Source organism: Entelurus aequoreus, linkage group LG28, assembly GCF_033978785.1.
Source record: "Entelurus aequoreus isolate RoL-2023_Sb linkage group LG28, RoL_Eaeq_v1.1, whole genome shotgun sequence".
Lineage (NCBI taxonomy): Eukaryota > Metazoa > Chordata > Actinopteri > Syngnathiformes > Syngnathidae > Entelurus > Entelurus aequoreus.
Genome location: NC_084758.1, coordinates 32,412,655 through 32,436,768, shown reverse-complemented (window position 1 = coordinate 32,436,768; position 24,114 = coordinate 32,412,655). Strand labels below are relative to the sequence as shown.

General features: G+C 40.3%; 1 protein-coding gene across 1 annotated transcript in view; it reads right to left on the bottom strand.

Annotated features, from left to right (window-relative positions):
- Positions 1–167: 167 nt before the first annotated feature.
- LOC133645067 (platelet-derived growth factor C-like) overlaps positions 168–24,114 on the bottom strand; it is a 48,471-nt gene continuing 24,524 nt past the window's right edge. The window contains exons 4-6 of the mRNA XM_062039852.1: positions 4,001–4,199; positions 3,706–3,926; positions 168–623 (exon numbers count right to left, since the gene is read on the bottom strand). Coding sequence (XP_061895836.1) covers positions 504–623; positions 3,706–3,926; positions 4,001–4,199 — 540 coding nt within the window. The 3' untranslated portion in view covers positions 168–503. The remainder of the gene's footprint in view (positions 624–3,705; positions 3,927–4,000; positions 4,200–24,114) is intronic.

Sequence of the window (24,114 nt, the reverse complement as noted above, 5' to 3'; positions counted from 1 at the left end):
TTAAGCATAAAAAAAACAATTGTTGAAATAAAAATCAAAGTGCATGTTTGACAACTGACTAACATATTCATGATAATATTTATATATATTTTTACTGTCGTTTCTATGTGCAATTACGGTACCACGAGAAGAAATGAAAAACTTTATTTCAGAATTTGCGTACCATAAAATACACGAAGAGTTGCTGCAGGGAATCCGAGATAAATAAGTGAAGATGAAATTAAAAAAAAAAACAAGAAGAAAGAGAAAATGGAGTCTTACTGTACAAACACATGACGTGTGTCATAATAATGTGTCAGGTCTGCAGAGTAAATACCAATAAATAGTAGAAACAAGGTGTCTTTGGTAGAAAACAGGGAAAGTGAATATTTACACGCAACCATTTGGTATCATTAGCGATGAAAACAAAAAAAAAGATCTGTTATTGTTGACGACAGAAAGTCAATTTTTCGTCTTCCGGTCTTTGTCGAGGTTGAGCACGATTCGCCCCGTCGGCGCGACGGCTAAACGTGTCCGACGTCGTCTTTGCACACGCAGGCGCACTCCTCGTGGTGCTCCAAGGTCACGTCAGTCATGGACTTCTGAAGGCCTCGACCTCCACTTCTGTGCTTCAGCAGCAGAACCTGGCCACCGGCAAACACAACACATTTATCTGGACAACTTCTCGCTCAACGTCCACAAACTTTTGACTGTATAGTCCAGGGGTCACCAACGTGGTGCCCGCGGGCACCAGGTAGCCCGTAAGGACCAGATGAGTAACCCGCTGGCCTGTTCTAAAAATAGCTCAAATAGCAGCACTTACCAGTGAGCTGCCTCTATTCTTTAAATGTTATTTATTTACTAGCAAGCTGGTCTCGCTTTGCCCGACATTTTTAATTCTAAGAGAGACAAAACTCAAATAAAATTTGAAAATCCAAGAAAATATTTTAAAGACTTGGTCTTCACTTGTTTAAATAAATTCATTAATTTTTTTACTTTGCTTCTTATAACTTTCAGAAAGACAATTTTAGAGAAAAAAATACAACCTTAAAAATTATTTTAGGATTTGTAAACACATATACCTTTTTACCTTTTAAATTCCTTCCTCTTCTTTCCTGACAATTTAAATCAGTGTTCAAGTACATTAATTTTTTTTTATTGTAAAGAATAATAAATACATTTTAATTTAATTCTTCATTTTAGCTTCTGTTTTTTCGACGAAGAATATTTGTGAAATATTTCTTCAAACTTATTATGATTAAAATTCTAAAAAATTATTCCGGCAAATCTAGAAAATCTGTAGAATCAAATTTAAATCTTATTTCAAAGTCTTTTGAATTTCTTTTAAAATTTTTGTTCTGGAAAATCTAGAAGACATAATGATTTGTCTTTGTTAGAAATATAGCTTGGTCCAATTTGTTATATATTCTAACAAAGTGCAGATTGGATTTTAACCTATTTAAAACATGTCATCAAAATTCTAAAATTGATCTTAATCAGGAAAAATTACTAATGATGTTCCATAAATTCTTTTTTTAATTTTTTCAAAAAGATTCAAATTAGCTAGTTTTTCTCTTCTTTTTTTCGGTTGAATTTTGAATTTTAAAGAGTCGAAATTGAAGATAAACTATGTTTCAAAATTGAATTGTCATTTTTTTCGTGTTTTCTCCTCTTTTAAACCGTTCAATTAAGTGTAAATATCATTAATTATTAATAATAACATAGAGTTAAAGGTAAATTGAGCAAATTGGCTATTTCTGGCAATTTATTGAAGTGTGTATCAAACTGGTAGCCCTTCGCATTAATCAGTACCCAAGAAGTAGCTCTTGGTTTCAAAAAGGTTGGTGACCCCTGGTATAGAACCAATAAACGACTAGAGGATGCCTAGTGAGGTTCGTTGTGGGCATCTACGGTTCATTATGACGCCTTTTCATGGTCCTTAAACATATTGTCACACTGGGAGAATTGATGAAACCCAAATTTGACGTTTACGAGTAAAGATGCCAACTGGGATATGTGGTGGTCGTCTACCAGCATGCAAAGTACAAACCCCAAAAGCAGTGAAGTTGTCACGTTGTGTAAATGGTAAATAAAAAGAGAATACAATGATTTGCAAATCCTTTTCAACCAATTGAATAGACTGCAAAGACAAGATATTTAACGTTCCAACTGGAAAACGTTGTTATTTTTTGCAAATATTAGCTCATTTGGAATTTGATGCCTGCAAAATGTTTAAAAAAAGCTGGCACTAGTGGCAAAAAAGACTGAGAAAGTTGAGGAATGCTCATCAAAGACTTATTTGGAACATCCCACAGGTGAACAGACTAATTGGGAACAGGTGGGTGCCATGATTGGGTATAAAAGCAGCTTCCATGAAATGCTCAGTCATTCACAAACAAGGACGGGGCGAGGGTCACCACTTTGTCAACAAATGCCTTGTTGAACAGTTTAAGAACAACATTTCTTAACCAGCTATTGCAGGGATTTTAGGGATTTCACCATCTACGCTCTGTAATGTAATCAAAAGGTTCAGAAAATCTGGAGAAATCACTGCACGTAACATTGAATGCCCGTGACCTTGGATCCCTCAGGCGGTACTGCATCAACAAGCGACATCCGTGTGTAAAGGATATCACCACATGGGCTCAGGAACACTTCAGAAACTACAGTTGGTCGCTGCATCTGTAAGTGCAAGTTAAAACTCTACTATGCAAAGCCAAAGCCATTTATCAACAACACCCAGAAACGCCGCCGGCTTCGCTGGGCCCGAGCTCATCTAAGATGGACTGATGCAAAGTGGAAAAGTGTTCTGTGGTCTGACGAGTCCACATTTCAAATTGTTTTTGGAAACTGTAGACGTCGTGTCCTCCGGACCAAAGAGGAAAAGAACCATCCGGATTGTTATAGGTGCAAAGTGTAAAAGGCAGCATGTGTGATGGTATGGGGGTGTATTAGTGCCCAAGGCATGGGTAACTTACACATCTGTGAAGGCACCATTAATCCTGAAATGTACATACAGGTTTTGGAGCAACATATGTTGCCATCCAAGCAACGTTACCATGGACGCCCCTGCTTATTTCAGCAAGACAATGCCAAGCCACGTGTTACAACAGCGTGGCTTCATAGTAAATGAGTGCGGGTACTAGACTGGCCTGCCTGTAGTCCAGACCTGTCTCCCATTGAAAATGTGTGGCGCATTATGAAGCCTAAAATAGCACAAGGGAGACCCCCGGACTGTTGAACAACTTAAGCTGTACATCAAGCAAGAATGGGAAAGAATTCCACTTCAAAAATGTGTCTCCTCTGTTCCCAAACGTTTACTGAGTGTTGTTAAAAGGAAAGGCCATGTAACACAGTGGTAAAAAGGCCCCTGTGACAACTTAATGATCATTTGCAAAAAAAAAAAAAAGTTTCTCAGTTCAACCAAAAGTATCTTGTCTTTGCAGTCTATTTAATTGAATATAAGTTGAAAATGATTTGCAAATCATTGTATTCTCTTTTTATTTACCATTTACACAACTTCACTGCTTTTGGGTTTTGTATATATGGCATCTTGGAGCATCTTTAATGCTAATATTCATGATTTTATCCACTTTTACATGAAGAATGATGTGTATTCATGTGAGAAAATATGACATAAATGTATTTTGATGGCTTCTTTTGAACCGTCAACTAGATCCTTTCCACCTTTAAAGCCACTTTTGGTGCTACAAATGATCTTTTCACCTGGTGGTATTTCTTGGTGGTCCTGGCAGGCACACACTGACAGTCGTAGCAGCGGTGCGAGCAACAGGCACAGTTTCCGCCACAGCGCCTCACCAGGAGGCAGCTGGGCCAGAAGATGGCGTCGGTCCTCCTCAGCTCCTCGCGCAAGGACACAGAGAAGTTCCTGGGCGTGCAGCTGTAGAGCTGAGCTTCCTCCCGCAGCAGGTTGAGGTCCACCCCTCCTGAAGAAGCAGGAAGGGAACAAAAAACCCCATCAGAACTGGTCTGCGCTGCGCAGTAAAACCAGGACGAGCACCTCTGGCCTTCTTGTTGTGGATGAAGGACTTCCCGAGCACGTGCCACGTTGGTTTGTACAAGTCCTCCATGTCCAGCTGCCAGCGCTCCGGTTCCAAGTACTTCATCACCTCCTCCACAGTCCTCAGACCCGACACGGCAGCAGACAGGTCCTGGATGTCCTGCTGGGAAGGCGGCGGCACAGCTGGCGCTTCTGGAACCTGAAAGATAATCAACCACCGTTGCAAAATCTATTATTAAACACCAATAACGGACTTATGCTGTCTATAAGTTGAAGTGGAGTGGCAATTGTTGTTTTGAAGACACCAAGTGGTTACAATATATCATTAAATTAATGGATTTCTGAGACAGTAATTTGCATGATGCGGACACGTTTGTTACTGGATACTTTCTGCCTTAGAGACTTTGTATGTGTAAGTAATATGCAACTATCATTTTTTGATGCTTGTTTATATTGACAAAAATGTTGTTTTATTGTTCAATGACTAATAAGTATGGATAGCTTGTGTGTTATTGTGCGCTTAGCTGTTGTGTAGCTGCTAGCTCCTAGTAGCCTAGTCACCTTTTGTAGCATGTTCAGCTTTTGTATCAATTCACATTCCAATTGGGATTCTCATTAAATCCTAATAAAAAAACAATTGAAAAATAGATATAATTAAAGAAAAAAATTAATATTTTTTTTTGTTTTTTTGGCTGTCAAAAAATTAAAACATTTTAACGCGATAAATCGCATTTTGTTCACAGTTAACTCAAATTTAATCGCAATAATCATAATAATTGAGCTAAATTTTAAACAAAAATTGTTCTTATTGGAGGACATTTAGATGTTAACTGGCTGTCCAGTTTTGCACAAGTAAAAATAGGATAATGATAATAAGGTAATGATATCATATACAAGTAAATACAGTGCAGGACTGCTTGTATCGCACAAGATATCACACACAAGTAAATACAGTGCAGGACTGCTTGTATCGCACATGATATCACACACAGGTAAACCACCGTTACAAAATCTACTATTAACACCTCGAATGGACTTATGCTGTCTTTAAGTTGAAGTAGGGTGGCAATTGTTGTTTTGAAGACACCAAGTGGTCACAATATATAATTAAATTAATGGTTTTCTGAGGCAGTAATTTGCATGGTGCGGACACGTTTGTTACTGGATACTTTCTAATACACTTCTGCCTTCTGCATGTGTAAGTAATATGCAACTATAGTTATTTGATTCTTGTTTATATTGACAAAAAATGTGTTTTATTGTTCAATGACTAATAAGTATGGATAGCTTGTGTGTTATTGTGCGCTTAGCTGTTGTGTAGCTGCTAGCTCCTAGTAGCCTAGTCACCTTTTGTAGCATGTTCAGCTTTTGTATCAATTCACATTCCAATTGGGATTCTCATTAAATCCTAATAAAAAAACAATTGAAAAATAGATATAATTAAAGAAAAAAAAATTTTTTTTGTTTTTTTGTTTTTTTGGCGGTCAAAAAATTAAAACATTTTAACGCGATAAATCGCATTTTGTTCACAGTTAACTCAAATGTAATCGCGATAATCATAATAATTGAGCTAAATTTTAAACAAAAATTGTTCTTATTGGAGGAAATGTAGATGTTAACTGGCTGTCCAGTTTTGCACAAGTAAAAATATGATAATGATAATAAGGTAATGATATCATATACAAGTAAATACAGTGCAGGACTGCTTGTATCGCACAAGATTTCACACACAAGTAAATACAGTGCAGGACTGCTTGTATCGCACATGATATCACACACAGGTAAACCACCGTTACAAAATCTACTATTGTGATGTAATCACAATAATCATAATAATTGAGCTAAATTTTAAACAAAAATTGTTCTTATTGGAGGACATTTAGATGTTAACTGGCTGTCTAGTTTTACACAAGTAAAAACGCTGCACGGCGGCTTGTATCGCACATGATATCACACACAGGTAAATACGGTGCATGACTGCTTGTATTGCACATAATATCACACACAAGTAAACACACTGCAAGACGGCTTGTATCGCACATGATATCACACACAGGTAAATACGGTGCATGACTGCTTGTATTGCACATAATATCACACACAAGTAAACACGCTGCAAGACGGCTTGTATCGCACATGATATCATATACAAGTAAATACAGTGCAGGACTGCTTGTATCACACAAGATATCCCACACAAGTAAATACTGTGCAGGACTGCTTGTATCGCACATGATATCACACACAGGTAAACCACCGTTACAAAATCTATTCATTGGCGATCACTCGAAGCGAGTATGATAGTCCTCCCGTTGGTGAGTCTGGTCATCTGTGGGTCCTCAGGTGGCTGTAGAGGCCAATCCGTGATCCAGACTCTATTGCAGTGGGGGCATATGTGCGTGATTGTCGTGGTAGTAGTGGTGGTTGTGGTGGAGGTCTGAGGAGCTGTTTTGGTAGTGGATCTCTCCTTTCTTTGTTGCCTCTTGGTTTCCGCGGCACGGTGGAGGTCCTTTTCTAATTGTGCTGTGCCTTCATGGACCATCCTGCTCCACAAAACCCTCTGGTGGGCATCATCCTCCCAGGTGTTGAGGTTGAAGCAGCATTTCCTCAGGTGGATTTTGAGGTTATCTTTATACCGCTTCTTTTGCCCCCCTTGGGTGCGTTGTCCTTCCGTCAGTTGTCCGTACAACATCTGTTTTGGAAGGCGACTGTCTGGCATGCGAATAACATGGCCTGTCCATCGCAGCTGGTGCCGAATGACAGTTGTAGTGATGCTGGGCATGTTAGCTTCCTTCAGAACACTAATGTTGGTACGCCTATCTTCCCAGCTGATCCTGAGGATCTTGCGGAGACATCGCTGGTGGTACTGCTCCAGAGCCTTCAGGTGTCTGCTGTAGGTGGTCCAACTATCAGCCCCGTAGAGCAGAGTGGGCAGAACTACAGCGTTATATACAAGAAGCTTGATGTTGGTCTGGATGACCCGATTCTCGAAAACTATTTTCTTGAGCTTAGCAAAAGCTGCGCTGGCACAACCTATGCGGTGGTGGATCTCGGCATCGATGACAGCTCTCGTTGAAAGAAAACTGCCAAGATAAGCGAAATGCTCCACGTTTTCCAAGATGTTGTTGTCCACATAAATTGTGGGGGGTTGGTAGGGTGTGTCAGGGGCCGTTGGTACAGGATCTGAGTCTTCTTTATATTGATGTCAAGTCCCAGGAGTCGGTACGCTCTGGCAAAAGCATCCATGATGTTCTGGAGGTCCAGCTCAGAATGAGCAACAAGAGCATTGTCATCTGCGTACTGAAGCTCTGTAATGGAGGATATAAGCACCTTGCTTTTTGCCCTGAACCTACTCAGGTTGAAGAGCCCGCCGTCTGTCCGGTATATGAACTGGACTCCCTCAGGCAGATTTTGACTGGTGAGGTGAAGTATGGCTGAGATGAAGATAGCAAACAGGGTTGGTGCGATGATGCAGCCCTGCTTGACCCCAGTGTCAACTTTGAAGGGAGCCGTTTCAGAGCCGCCATTTCCAACTACCACTGCGGTCATGTCGTCGTGCAACAGACGCAAGATCTTCAAATACTTGTCTGGGCATCCGATCTTGGAGAGGGCACCCCAGAGGGCGGTTCTGTTCACAGAATCAAAGGCCTTTGTAAGGTCAATGAATGCCATGTATAGTGGCAGGTGTTGTTCTCGACATTTCTCTTGCAGTTGACGAACTGCAAAAATCATGTCCGATGTTCCCCTAGCTGGACGAAAGCCACACTGGGACTCTGGGAGGATCTCTTCTGACAGCGGCAATAACCGGTTTGCCAAAATACAGGCCAGTATTTTTCCTGTTGTGGATAGGAGAGAGATGCCTCTGTAGTTGCCACAGTCCGCCTTATCTCCCTTCTTGAAGATGGTGACAATGAGGGCGTCCCTGAGTTCGGCTGGGATTTCCTCCTTATCCCAGATTTTACCAATGAGGCTATGGATGTGGCAAAGGAGTTTTGGTCCGCCTTGCTTTAATATTTCTGCTGGTATCCCATCTGGTCCGGAAGCCTTGTTGTTACCCAGTTTTCTGATGGCAGCCTGGACCTCATTTTCGGTGGGAGGATCACCCAAATGCTCCATGATGGGTCGCTGAGGAATCTGGTTGATGGTTTCCATCTCCACTGGGGAGTTCCGATTCAGGAGCTCTTGGAAGTGTTCACGCCATCTGGAACTGATACCTACATCGTCCTTGAGCAGGGTTTGTCCATCTTTAGAGCGGAGGGGGTTTAGGCCTCGATAGCTGGGCCCATAAACAGCCTTGGTAGCGTTGAAGAAACCCCTGGTATCCCCAGAGTCAGCAAGCTTCTGGATTTCCAGAGCCTTCTCCATCCACCATTTGTTTTTCAGCTCTCTCACTCTGCTCTGGACAAGTGCCTTTGCCTTGGCGTGGGCCTGCCTTTTGTCCCTGCAGTTGATGTCGCTCTGCCAAGAACAAAAAGCTTTCCTTTTGGCATCAATCAGCTGTTGTATTTCGATGTCGTTTTCATCGAACCAGTCCTGATGTTTCCTAGTCCTGTAGCCAATGGTATCCTTGCTGGTTTCAAGTAGCGTGGTCTTAAGAGCCTTCCAGTGTTCCTCCACATCCTCAGGATATTCTTCCGGGAGTCTCACAGACAGGGTGTTTTGTAGATGTTGCACCCTATCTGTGTCTCCAAGGCTATCAATGTGAAATTTAGGGCGGAACAGTCTCCTTTGTGTCCTCCTCTTCTGCCGCAGCTCGATGTTCATTTTGGAGCGGATGAGGCGGTGGTCTGTCCAGCAGTCGTCTGCACAAATCATGGCCCTGGTGATGTTAACATCCTTACGATCTCTGGCCCTGACAATGACGTAGTCTATGAGATGCCAGCGCTTTGATCTGGGATGCATCCAGGACGTTTTGAACCGGTTTCTCTGGCGGAAAAGGGTGTTTGTTATTAGAAGGTCATGTTCAGCACACGTTGACAGAAGAAGGACTCCGTTGGAGTTGACATTCCCAACACCTTCTTTACCTAGAGTGCCTTTCCAGAGCTTGTGATCCTTGCCAACCCTGGCATTAAAGTCCCCGAGTAGAAGGATCTTCTCTTCTTTCGGGATATCCGATAGAACCTGGTCTAAGGTTGCATAGAAGGTCTCCTTGTCTTCATCATGTGAGTCCAAAGTTGGTGCATAGGCACTCACAGCCGTTGCCATCTGATTGTTTGAGAGCCTCAAGCGTAGGGTCATGAGTCGCTCATTGATGCCTATTGGAGATTCGGAGAGTTGGGAGATGAGCCGGTTTCTGATGGCAAATCCCACTCCGTGGATTCTGGGTTCATCAGCTGTTTTTCCCTTCCAGAAGAAAGTGTATCCCCCTTTCTCCTCCTTTAGTTGCCCCTCATCAGCCAAGCGGGTTTCAGACAGGGCAGCAATATCGATCTTGCACCTTTTCAACTCCCTGGCAACGATCGCCGATCTTCTTTCTGGACGATTGCTGGAGGCACTGTCCATAAGTGTTCTCACATTCCAAGCTCCAAAGTTCATTGTTTTTGTTTTTGTTTTTCGACCGCTATAAGGTGAACCCACTGGACGCGGTATTCCAGTCAGGTTATAGGAGGCAGGCTATTTTTAGGGCACCTTTTCTAGCCCCTTCCCGTGTAGGGTGAGCAGAGTGGATCCTAAATAGGGCTGCTCAGACGTGGGTGCTGCTGCCGAAATGCTCTCTCTGCCTCGATCCAAGAGCAAGGCGACTGAATCAGGCATCCACCGCCTATGTGCCAGTGCGTGGCTAGAAGCTCCCAGACTTCACTGTCCTGCTCCCGTCACCATTTCCTGGTCGCCATAGGACTTATAGGGGGGTTGGGTAATGATGGGTCCTTCAGGAGAACGCCTGTGCGGGGAATCTTTTAAAGTGGGGAAACTGGTGCACAGGCAGTCACCACACTGTCCTTGGCAAAGAAAAGACCAGGGTCCAATGGCATGGAAACCAAGACAATTGGGGGCCCATCTTTGCTGCAGCCTTCTTCCGCCTTTGTGACCGTTGTGGAGGTTCTCTACATCCATCATCCGCCCACTCCGCCGTTGAGGTCTTTTTTGATGATGGGAACGCGCAGTCTCCAACACCGTTACAAAATCTATTATTAACACCTCGAATGGACATATGCTGTAAAAAACGATCCATATCTGTGAAGTTCACTTATATTATAAAGTATATTCTTTTTATGACGCGTCACTATTTATTTGTAACTAACAAAAACTAAAAACTCCAATTCATTACTATTAAAAAATATGTAAAAATGTATTTTCCCTAATAAATGCCTTATCCCTAATAACTGGTACTTTCTGCAGTTGAGTATTTCAATTTAAATTATTCAGTAACATGAGTATTACTTTTATTCCTATTAATATAATTACTCTACTCACATTAATCAGACTATTTTAAATCATTTTGTATTATTATAATAATAATAATAATAATAATAATAATAATAATAATAATAATAATGATAAGTATTATTATTATTATTATTATTAATAATACTACTAATAATGATAATAATAATAATAATAATAATAATTGTTATTATTGTTATTATCATAATAATAATAATAATAATAATAATAATAATAATAATAACAATACTAATACTACTACTACTAATAATAATAATAATAATAACAATTGTTATTATTATGACTCTTATTACACTGCATGTGTGGCAGCAGACGTCCTGGCTACTCAGCACAAAGACTGATGCTGTCGTCTTCCCAAAACGCGGACAGGAAGTTAATCCGTTGGCGCGTTTGCCGATGTGTCGACCGCTCGCTAATCTCATGTGACTGACAGCTAGGAGGCGCCATTGTGACACAACAAAAACACAGCTTAGAGAAGAAAAAAAACAACATGGCAGCCTGATATTTCCTTTCAGCCTCAGGGGGAAAATAATTTTTTTTTTGTAAAGAACAGACCAAAAAAGGGAATTATTGCGGTTAAAAGCTCTACTTTGGTCCAGATGCGTGACATTAGTTAAATAGCCGCTAAAGCTAACAACACAAAGTGGTAAAATGAGGTCAGGTATTTATGTTGAATAAAAATATCATACCACTAATTCATTTACAGTACTGTGTTATTTTTGTATGTGCAGTATAAAAACAGCGGTGAATCATAAGCGATGACGGCATAGACCTCAAACACCAACTGCCTTCATTTTGTCATGAAGTCATTGTTGTAAAAATAACTGATATAAATGTACCAATTTCTACAAATACCTTTTTATACAGTGGTGGTCAAAAGTGTACATACACTTGTAAAGAACATAATGTCATGGCTGTCTTGAGTTTACAATCATTTCTACAACTCTTATTTTTTTGTGACAGAGTGATTGGAGCACATACTTGTTGGTCACAAAAAACATTCATGAAGTTTGCTTCTTTTATGAATTTATTATGGGTCTACTGAAAATGTGAGCACATCTGACCACAGAACTTTCCTCCAGAAGGTCTTATCTTTGTCCATGTGATGTCAGATGAAACAAAAATGGAGCTGTTTGGCCACAACACCCAGCAATATGTTTGGAGGAGAAAAGGTGAGGCCTTTAATCCCAGGAACACCAAACCTACCGTCAAGCATGGTGGTGGTAGTATTATGCTCTGGGCCTGTTTTGCTGCCAATAGAACTGGTGCTTTACAGAGAGTAAATAAGACAATGACAAAGGAGGATTACCTCCAAATTCTTCAGGACAAGCTAAAATCATCAGCCCGGAGGTTGGGTCTTGGGCGCAGTTGGGTGTTCCAACAAGACAATGACCCCAAACTAGAGATGTCCGATAATATCGGCCGATATATGCGTTAAAATGTAATATCGGAAATTATCGGTATTGTTTATTTTATTATCGGTATCGTTTTGTTTGTTTTTTTTAAATTAAATCAACATAAAAAGCACAAGATACACTTACAATTAGTGCACCAACCCAAAAAACCTCCCTCCCCCATTTACACTCATTCACACAAAAGGGTTGTTTCTTTCTGTTATTAATATTCTGGTTCCTACATTATATATCAATATATATCAATACAGTCTGCAAGGGATACAGTCCGTAAGCACACATGATTGTGCGTGCTGCTGCTCCACTAATAGTACTAACCTTTAACAGTTAATTTTACTCATTTTCATTCATCACTAGTTTCTATGTAACTGTTTTTATATTGTTGTACTTTCTTTTTCATTCAAGAAAATGTTTTTTAATTTATTTATCTTATTTTACTCATTTTTTTAAAAAGTACCTTATCTTCACCATACCTGGTTGTCCAAATTAGGCATAATAATGTGTTAATTCCACGACTGCATATATCGGTTGATATCGGTATCGGTTGATATCGTTATCTGTAATTAAAGAGTTGGACAATATCGGAATATCGGATATCGGCAAAAAGCCATTATCGGACATCCCTACCCCAAACACACCTCAAAAGTGGTAAAGGAATGGCTAAATCAGGCTAGAATGAAGGTTTTAGAATGGCCTTCCCAAAGTCCTGACTTAAACGTGTGGACAATGCTGAAGAAACAAGTCCATGTCAGAAAAGCAACACATTTAGCTGAACTGCAGCAATTTTGTGGTCAAAAATTCCAGCAGAAGCTTGCGGATGGCTACCAAAAGCGCCTTATTGCAGGTAAACTTGCCAAGGGACATGTAAGCAAATATTAACATTGCTGTATGTATACTTTTGACCCAGCACATTTTCAGTAGAGCCATAATAAATTCATAAAAGAAGCAAACTTCATGAATGTTTTTTTGTGACCAACAAGTATGTGCTCCAATCACTACATCACAAAAATATAAGAGTTGTAGAAATGATTGGAAACTCAAGACATCCATGACATTATGTTCTTTACAAGTGTATGTACACTTTTGACCACCACTGTATGTGGGGATCTCCATTAGCTGCACTCTTGCTGGCATACCCAAAATAATCTAAGGAATCAGATAAAGGCGATTGTTTGAAACTTCAGATTTATAATCCATTGCTTCCATTAATTGTTTAATGCGGACTGTATTGAGTGGCGGGAACTTTAAATATGCAGATATGGACGCTGCAATAGAGCGCACATGCGAGCGATGTAACACTTTTTATTTTGACCAACGCACACAGGGCGATATAATTGTTGATGACTGAAGTCATCATCATCATCGGCGGTCACTCGAACGAGTATGACGATCCTCCTGGTAGGGGTGTATCCCTTTATGGAGGATGCCTGTGGCTGACTTAGTTTAACGTGGGGAGACTGGTGCACAGACAGTCACCACACGATCCTTGACAGAATCGTGTCAGGGTCCAGTGGCATGGAGTCCAAGACGACTGGGGACCCTTTTCTGCTGCAGCCTTCTTCCGCCGTTGAGGTCTTCACCGTATCCCTGGCTAGGGGGCAGTCAGGTACTAGGCCTTTGCCAAGGGCCACCTGGGGTAACAGTAGTAATAATAATAATAATAATAATAATAGATTTTATTTGTAAAAAAGCACTTTATATTGAGTAAACAATCTCAAAGTGCTACAGTGTATTTAAAAAAAATTAAAAAATTAAATAAAATAAAAAATGACAAAATAAATAAATAAATTAAATAAATAAAAAGATAAGAAATAAATAAAAAATAAAAACTAGAACAGCCAAATAGCTATAACTAGTATGCATATATATGCTGATAGCAACCCAACCTAACCCCCCACGCCCCAACCCCCTCCACATCCAACCCCCCGGATTGTAAATAATGTAAATAATTAAATGTATATACTCTGATGATTAACTTGTGTGATGACTGTATTATGATGATAGTATATATTTGTACCATGAATTGATGTACGTGGACCCCGACTTAAACAAGATGAAAAAACTTATTCGGGTGCTACCATTTAGTGGTCAATTGTACGGAATATGTACTGTACTGTGCAATCTACTAATACAAGTTTCAATCAATCAATCAATCAATCAATCAATCAATCAATCATGTTATAGGATCGATTTCAATGTCGATGATTAATTAGAACATAAGAATCAAGGTTATGGCACACAGAAAAATAGTTGTTAATTTCAACTATTTTACCTAAAATACGCATCAAGGCTATTAAGAGTGTTTTAGTGCTATACCTAGGACTGGGCGATACGGCCTGGAAAAAAAAAAATCTCAGATTTTTTCACCAAAAATTTGATTTCAGATTTTTTTCTCTACTTTTTAAAGGAAAAAATAAATACAAATGACTGCGACAATTGAAAACAAGTTTCAATTTTATTTCATCAAAAATTAGTACCGTATTTTCCGGACCACAGGGCGCACCGGATTGTAAGGCGCACTGCCGATGAATGGTCTATTTTTGATCTTTTTTCATATATAGGGCGCACCGGATTATAGGGCGCATTAAAGGAGTCATATTATTATTATTTTTTTCTAAATGTAAAAGACTTCCTTGTGGTCTACATAACATGTAATGGTGGTTCTTTGCTCAAAATGTTGCATAGATGATGTTTTACACATCATCTTCAAGCCGCTTTCTGACAGTCGCTTCCGGATGCGCCGTTTTGTGGGCGGTCTTATTTACGTGGCTCACCTTCTTCACCGTCTTCTACCCGTCATCTTTGTTGTAGCGGTGTAGCGTGCAAGGACGGGAGTGGAAGAAGTGTCAAAAGATGGAGCTAACTGTTTTAATGACATTTAGACTTTACTTCAATCAATAACGGAGCAGCATCTCCTCATCCGGAAACAACAACAAGGCCGGAAATGTGTCCCGTGGAAAACCGGAACTTATTAGAACTCTCTAAAGTTCCTTGGGTGAATAATGTAAACTCACTACACCGGTATGTTTTAGCGCTTTCATGGCGAGTTTACTGACAGATATAAGTAAGAACTGTACACTACTTTATATTAGAAATGGCAACAGTGGAGGATGAATGTCACATAACAAGAAGATAGAGAAAAAGAAGACGCTTATCGACTACGGTGTCGACACGGACTACAAAGGCGGACCTGTGCAATTTTTCAGGACTTATGCAGATCCCAAATACAGATCAGAAGGTACCAGAAAGTAAGAAAAGTTGCTTTTGCATTGTGAAACAAAACTCCAGATAATATGTCTTACCTTATACACACACCATAATAATACTCCTATGTTGAAGCACAGTACAATCCATCAAGCCGTGCAGCTTCATAGCTTACCAAAGTTGTACTAAAACATTTTGATAGATTTTTGAGCGCCGTCTGTAATGTTCTATATTTTCAATGGAACATATACAATGTTGCTGTTGTTTACTTGAGTTATATTGCCATCTTAGTGCAGTCTACACGTATCTCTTATGTTTGACTGCCATCTACTGGTCACACTTATCATTACACCATGTACCAAATAAAATTGCTTCGAGGTCGGTAAGCAAAACCAGAATTATTCCTTACATTAGGCGCACTGGGTTATAAGGCGCACTGTCGAGTTTTGAGGGGAAACAAATGTTTTTAAGTGCGCCTTATAGTTCAGAAAATACGGTAGTTTCTTTCAATGATGTCTCTTTCGGGGTGACATATAAAAACTGATAATTGAATACATTTATTGTTGATCTGATTGGTGCAACAAACAATTTTCGTCCAAGCACCCTAAACGTTGTTTATAAACACGTCTGGCCTTTTTTTTTTTTATTGCTACTTTAGACAAATCCACTGCCAAATTGAAGAAAGGTAAACCTCTCGATGTTGCCAACACCTCCTCGCAGCTGCAAACAGCAACACGTGAAGCACATCTGTGCGCTACCGAGGACTCCTCGTTAAGGAGCCCGGCGGAGATGAATAGACGGGAATGCGGGCTCGTGGCAGCGCGTTTACAGTAGCAGCAAATTAGCCGCAGCCTTGGCAGAGTCCGGCAGCGCCGACTGGAAGTCATTAACGGCCTATGAATTCGGACGGCGAGATACACCGCCAATTAGCGCCGCTCGCTCGCCTTCAGGAGGGAGACGCCGAGCAAAGCAATCCTTCAGCGGCGAGAAGAAAGATTTAAGGACGAAGTGAAAGCTCTGCGCTTTTTTTTTTTTAATTAAAAAAAAATAGACACACTGTGGCCGCTGGCACGTGTGATTGAAAGCAATTAAGAAGGACGCGTCACCTTGACAACGAAGTGTTGTCTCGTTAGTTTTCCACCTAAACTTTCAGGGCATACTTGCCAACCCTCCCGTTTTAAGCGGGAAACTCCCGGTGTTCAGCGCCGATAACCTCCCGGCAGAAATTTTCTCCCGACAAACTCCGGAGCTGGAGGCCACGCCCCCTCCAGCTCAATGCGGACCTGAGTGGGTACAGCCTGTTCTCACGTCCGCTTTCCCACAATATAAACAGCTTGCCTGCCCAATGACGTCATAACATCTAGGGCTTTTAGAGAGTAGAGTGCACAACTGCGCACACAACAAGGAGACGAAGCAGAAGAACGAGGAAGTTACAGACATGGCGACGCCATCGACGAGCAAGATGAAGAAATACGCTTGCAAGTTCCAAAACGAATGGAAACAAGAATTTCAGTTCATCCAGGACAGTTCGAAGGGGAAGGTGTATGTTGCCTGTACATTTTGTAAAACAGACTTCTCCATTGAACACGGTGGCCGAGTCATGAACGGAGGAGAAGTTAAACAGGACAATACTGCCATCTACTGGATAGCCCCCGGAACACTGAAATTCAAGTATTTATTTTATTTATATGTATAATAAAATAAATATATATACATATATATATATATAGCTAGAATTCACTGAAAGTCAAGTATTTCATACATACATATATATATATATATATATATATATATATATATATATATATATATGAAATACTTGAGTTGGTGAATTCTAGCTGTAAATATACTCCCCTATTAACCACGCCCTTAACCACACCCCCAACCACGCCCCCATCCCACCCCCCACCTCCCAGTATCGGAGGTCTCAAGGTTGGCAAGTATGTTTCAGGGATTCCTGAAACCTCCGGAAAGTAATCACAAATTATTTATGGGGGGCGGGGGGGGGGTTCGGGGGCACAGTGCGATGATATGCTTTATCAGTATCAGTATCTAAACGTTCGCAAACAGAGGGGTTTGAAAATCGAGGTTCCACTCTAATAGGTTAGTTTTTTTTTCAAATTAGGAAAGTGTCACGCTACTTTTACCACTTGCAAAAAGTGCTAAATTCTTCATTTTGCATACTTTTGCCAGCACCAACGTTTTGTAACCAGGATAAAATCATAGGAATATGATACATGTTTATTTATTTGTTGTTTTTTATTTAGCCTTTATTTAAAGGCCTACTGAAATGAATTTTTTTATTTAAACGGGAATAGCAGATCCATTCTATGTGTCATACTTGATCATTTCGCGATATTGCCATATTTTTGCTGAAAGGATTTAGTAGAGAAAATCGACGATAAAGTTCGCAACTTTTGCTCGCTGATAAAAAAAAAGCCTTGCCTGTACCGGAAGTAGCGTGACGTCACAGGAGCTAGTATTCCTCACAATTCGAGAGCGAGAGAGATTCGGACCGAGAAAGCGACGATTACCCCATTAATTTGAGCGAGGATGAAAGATTCGTGGATGAGGAACGTTAGAGTGACGGACTAGAATGCAGTGAAATACATATATTTTTACGCTCTGACCGTAACTTAGGTACAAGCTGACTCATTGGATTCCACACTCTCTCCTTTTTCTATTGTAGATCACGGATTTGTATTTTAAACCACCTCGGATACTATATCCTCTTGAAAATGAGAGTCAAGAACGCGAAATGGACATTCACAGTGACTTTTATCTCCACAACAATACATCGACGAAGCTCTTTAGCATGAGCTAACGTGATAGCATCTGTCTCAAATGCAGATAGAAACAAAATAAATAAATCCCTGACTGGAAGGATAGACAGAAGATCAACAATACTATTAAACCATGGACCTGTAACTACACGGTTAATAGTTCTCAGCCTGGCAAAGCTTAACAATGCTGTTGCTAACAACGCTAAGGCTAACTTAGCAACTCAGCAACCGGACCTCACAGAGCTATGATAAAAACATTAGCGCTCCACCTACGCCAGCCAGCCCTCATCTGCTCATCAACAGCCGTGCTCACCTGCGTTCCAGCGATCGACGGCGCGACGAAGGACTTCATCTGTGCGGTGGGCGGCTAGCATCGGCTAGGCGCTGCTATCCAAGTAAGTAGTCCTTGTTGTGTTGCTACAGCCAGCCGCTAATACACCAATCCCACCTACAACGTTCTTCTTTGCAGCCTCCATTGTTCATTAAACAAATTGCAAAAGATTCACCAACACAGATGTCCAGAATACTGTGGAATTATGAAATGTAAACAGAGCTTTTTCTACGGGGTCCGAATACTTCCCTTGCCCTCGTGACGTCACACGCATACGTCAGCATAATAAAACGTTTTTAACCGGAAGTGTGGCGGGAAATTTAAAATGTCACTTTATAAGTTAACCCGGCCGTATTGGCATGTGTTGCAATGTTAAGATTTCATCATTGATATATAAACTATCAGACTGCGTGGTCGCTAGTAGTGGCTTTCAGTAGGCCTTTAACCAGGTAATCAAAGATCTCTTTTGCAAGGGAGACCTGGCCAAGAGGGCAGCAGCAAGGTTACATTAAAACCAGTAAACAATGCATAAAACATCAAATTTACAACATTAAAACTTGCTCACATAACACATGTACATACAGACAAGGTAGACTGCAATCCTTTCACAGAAGCTTTAAACTCATTCAACGTAACAAGGGTTTGAAGTTGAAGATTGGATTGTAGGTTATTCCAAGCCTTCGGTGCTGAAAACCTAAACGCTTTCTTGCCCAGTTCAGTTCTTACTTTAGGGACGACAAATTGCAGAACATTCATTGAACGAAGATTGTGACTTCCTTGTTTCTTTGTTAAAAGACAAGATAGATGGGATGGAGTGATACAAAGAATGGTTTTGTAGATGAAAACATACCAATGATTGAGGCGTCGAGCACATAAAGATGTCCAGTTAACCATTGAGTATAACACACAATGGTGAGTAAGGGGCAGAGCCGGCCCAAGGCATAAGCGTACTAAGCGCTTGCTTAGGGCCCCGCGGCCACCAGGGGGCCCCCAAAAGCAATTAACAAAAAAGTATTATTTTTTATTTTTTGCATGTACGTGTCTGAGTCAGACTCGTACATGGCAGTGATTAGTATTAATAACAAAGTCGGCCATCAGATTTCTTCCAGTGATGTCATAAATGACTTTGCCTCCAGAAAAGCCAGGAAGCACAGGTTTTAAGGAGTGGGTGGAGTGGTGTGGGTGGTGAAGAACAGAGGAACAAAACTGTGATGTGATGGTCAAATGTGTGAATTAAGGACCTTAATTTAAGGTAGTTTATTTGGATTTTTTCCCCCAAAATTTTTTGCACATCGTTATGTACATTTACATAGTTTTAATATGTAGTAACTTTATATTTGTTTATAAACCGTTATGTTACCTTGTTTCTGGTAACTCTGTTCATTAATATTATTTAAGTATTTGCTTGATATTTAATTTAATTATGTTGTTTTTTGTACAATTGAATTTGTTCCTTTTTATATATATTTAAGTGATTTTATTGTTGCACTTTATTGTTTTTCTTGCACTACGAATTATTTTTGCACATTGCTGTTTCAGGTTTTTGTTACCAAAAATAAAAAAGTGAATCAGAATCAGCTTTATTGTCCAGTTATGTTTAACTCACATGGAATTTAACTTCAGTAGACTGCGCTCTCTTTGTACAAAGTAAACATTAAATATGAACAATTAACTAAAAATATAAACTAGTAATTAAAGACTAATATGTACAAGACTGATGAGACAAGATGACACTTTTACTGTAAATACAAAGCTTTATCACTTGGACTGTTCAACCCCAGGCCACTCTTGTAGCTGAATGTTTTCTACATTTTAAGATTAGGAACCATATGTGGCACTCTGGACATCATTCGTTCATTCATTGGTATTATTTATGTTCTTAACTGGGCCACCCCCATATCTTTATAAATGACATGTCATTTGTAAAGACATGCCAGGCTGACAATAGGATAATGTAAACAACACTGCCAGAGCCGCAATGAGTTTCTAGGAGGTGTGTGAATGATCAACAATCAATATTATTGGCAGAAATAGAGGGCCCCAAAATCAAATTTTGCTTAGGGCCCCATGGAGGCTTGGGCCGGCACTGGTAAGGGGAGCACAGTTAGTGATGGATCTCAGTGCCCCGTGGTACACACCATTCAGTTTGTGGAGACAACCAGCAGTAGCATTCATGTACAGGTAAAAAGGTTGTTTCCACCAATTTCTGTTTCACAGTAAAAGAAAAGCAAGACTTGTTTCTATAATAAAATCCCAGTAAAAGTTTCAGTTTTTTTTTACAACATACTGAATGTGCTCCTTAAAACTCAAGTGGTCATCAATTAAAAATCTTAAATATTTAAAAGCAGATACTAACATAATTTGTTGCCCATTTGTTGTTAAAATGTTGTCACACAGTGCTGATCTTACAGTTTTTGATGTGGTAAAGAACATACACTTTGTTTTCTCTGCATTTAAAACCAGTTGAAGATAGCAAAGTTGTTCTTGTACTCTGTCAAATGCATGTTGTAGATATTTAAAAGCCTCAGCAGGAGTGGGTGCTGTGCAGTATATGACAGTATCATCAGCATAGAAATGGAAAGTTGAGGTGGGAATATTCTGTCCAAGATTATTTATGTAAATAGTGAATAATAAGGGGCCCAACACAGAACCTTGAGGGACACCCTTTTTCACTTGCAGTACGTCCGAGGAGGAACCTTCAATCTGAACAGCCTGAGTTGTACTTGTGAGGTCATTTGCAAACCATCCAACTGCTTGCTGAGAAAAACCAATAGCTGAAAGACGTTTGATTAAAATTAACATGATCAACAGTATCAAATGCTTTTGAAAAGTCAATAAAGAGGGACATTCAGCACTGCTTCTTGTCAAGAGCTTCAGTTACATCATTTTTATAAACTTCATAGCAGCAGTAACAGTACTGTGATTTTTTGCGAAAACCTGACTGAAATGGTGACGGAATAAAGTTGGTGTCCAAATGTACTTTGTTGGAGCATCTGATGAAGTCATGTTTAAGTTTCATCTCATTGCACATGTCTGTGGTGCGTTCCAGGACCCCTTGATGAAGTCTGAAACAGAGGTATCGCTACTTTTTTAAGACAGGGGAGGATTAACCTGCAGATGCACTGATAATGATATAAACATTAGGACATACTTGCCAACCTTGAGACCTCTGATTCCGGGGGGTGGGGCGAGGGTGTGGTTTAGAGGGGAGGAGTATATTTACGGCTAGAATTCACCAACTCGAGTATTTCATATCTATATATATATATATATATATATATATATACGTATGAAATACTTGACTTTCAGTGAATTCTAGCTATATATGTATACATATATTTATTTTATTATACATATAAATAAAATAAATACTTGAATTTCAGTGTGTTCCGGAGGCTATCCAGTAGATGGCAGTATTGTCCTGTTTAAGAGTGTCACAACATTGCTGTTTACAGCAGACGATCTGCTTTACGGTAGACGAAAACGTGACTGCTGTTGTTGTGTGTTGTTACCGCGCTGGGAGGACATTAATGAAACTGCCTAACAATAAACCCACATAAGAAACCAAGAACTCGCCCTCGATCATTCTACAGTTATAACGTGATTGGGCAGGCACGCTGTTTATATCGTGGGAAAGCGGACGGGAAAACAGACTGTCGCCGCTGTCCCCACTCAGGTCCGCATTGAGCTGGAATGGGGCGTGGCCTCCAGCCCCGGCTGAATTCCGGGAGTTTATCGGGAGAAAATTTCTTCCGGGAGGTAATCGGGAGAGGCGCTGAATTCCGGGAGTCTCCCGGTAAAACCGGGACGGTTGGCAAGTATGCATTAGGATAATGATTTTTTTTTGTTATTGTGATTATTATTATCCACTTAGCCTACATGAATGAGATAATATCTACCTTACAAGGTAGATATTAGGTAGATATACAAGGCACATTTTCAGATCAGCAGGTACCAGAAGGTAAGAAAAGTAACTCAGATATGTAACACTAGTGAGCAGTAGAGAATATGAAGAGATGCTTGGTTTAGAACATGTTTTGCTTCATTCATTATTGCCTTTTTGTTTGCTTTGACTTTTATTTGAACTTTTATGAGATAGTTTTTTTAATTTAAAAGAAAACAACAATCTCCAAGTCTTTTACATGTGGCCCGTTCTGGAGGTTGTAGCCCCAAAAGCGGCACATACAGTTGCGATCAAAAGTGTACATACACTTGTAAAGAACATAATGTCATGGCTGTCTTGAGTTTCCACACCTTCAAGTCAGGACTTTGGGAAGGCCATTCTAGAACCTTCATTCTAGCCTGACTTAGCTATTCCTTTACCACTTTTGACGTGTGTTTGGGGTCATTGTCCTGTTGGAACACCCAACTGCGCCCAAGACCCAACCTCCGGGCTGATGGTTTTAGCTTGTCCTGAAGAATTTGGAGGTAATCTTCCTTTTTCATTGTCCCATTTACTCTCTGTAAAGCACCAGTTCCATTGGCAGCAAAACAGGCCCAGAGCATAATACTACCACCACCATGCTTGACGGTAGGGATGGTGTTCCTGGCATTAAAGGCCTCACCTTTTCTCCTCCAAACATATTGCTGGGTGTTGTGGCCAAACAGCTCCATTTTTGTTTCATCTGACATCATATGGACAAAGATAAAACCTTCTGGAGGAAAGTTCTGTGGTCAGATGAAACACAAATTGAGCTGTTTGGCCAAGTATGTGCTCCAATCACTCTATCACCAAAAAATAAGAGTTGTAGAAATGCTTGGAAACTCAAGACAGCCATGACATTATGTTCTTTATTATGTCAACTTTTGATCGTGACTGTAGTCTTCAGGCCCTGGTGCAATGTCTGTCAAAAGTTTGAGTAGACTTTGATCTAATTGTGGTCTCTTTTTTCCCCCCTCTCAAAGAGTAAAACAGCTGAGTCAGCAGCGGATGTTATAATTCCCAATAAGAAAGTCACTTTGCATAATGGAAGCAGGTGGACGATGTGATTGGACCGATGTAGCGTGAGTCAAAAGGTCTTTTTTTCGAGCCATTCGAGGTCGGATGAGCACGGCGTTTATTTCTGCTGGCTAAAATGACGGATTGACGGGGAAATTGCCTATTAGGATGCATCTGGATAACAATCTCGCCTTTGTCATGCACTCCCAAACCACTTCCTGGCTTCCGTGAAGCCACAAAGTCTATTGTGCGTGAAATAAAGTCTTCTTTCCCCTCTGCACTCGAGCTCCGAGTGAAAACAGACTTGGCCGAGTCTTTGAAAAGGGAATGGACTAAGATTTCCCAGGATTCCCCCCTCTTTAGTAAAACAAAAAAAAACGACTTCATTGAGAATTCACGCGTAAAAAGTCGGCGTTGATGTCGTGCGGTGTTTGCCGACTTCAAGCATCTCGCCGTGTTTTAACAACCCGGGTTGCCAAAATGTCTTCCTGTCAATTACAGACCGCCGCTTATTTTCTCTCAACCACGTGGAAGTGGTGGGGAGGAATTTTTCACTTGTTCAAATATAAACCGGGGCGCTGGTAGCTGGGAACAGAGCGCCGCTGTTCCACTGTGGCGTCTTCAAAGACATGCCGGGAGAGCAAATATTGTCAAGCTGGCACTCTTAAAGGCACTTTAATACTTCTACTGCATACCTCACTACACGGCAGATGTTTACACGCCAGGAATAACAACACACGGATACTACAGTAGGGATCTTCCCATCAGGGTTTACTGTAATAATAATATTAATAATAATAGATTTTATTTGTAAAAAGCACTTTACATTGAGTAAACAACCTGTATTAAAAAAAAAAAAATTAAAAAGATTATACAAAATAGAAATAAATAAAAACTAGAACAGCCAAATAGCTAAAAGTAGTATGCATATATCTAAAAAAAAGGCTTTTTAAAAAAAAAAAAAAAAAAAGGGTTTTAAGCCTTTTTTAAAAGCATCCACAGTCTGTGGTGCCCTCAGGTGGTCAGGGAGAGCGTTCCAC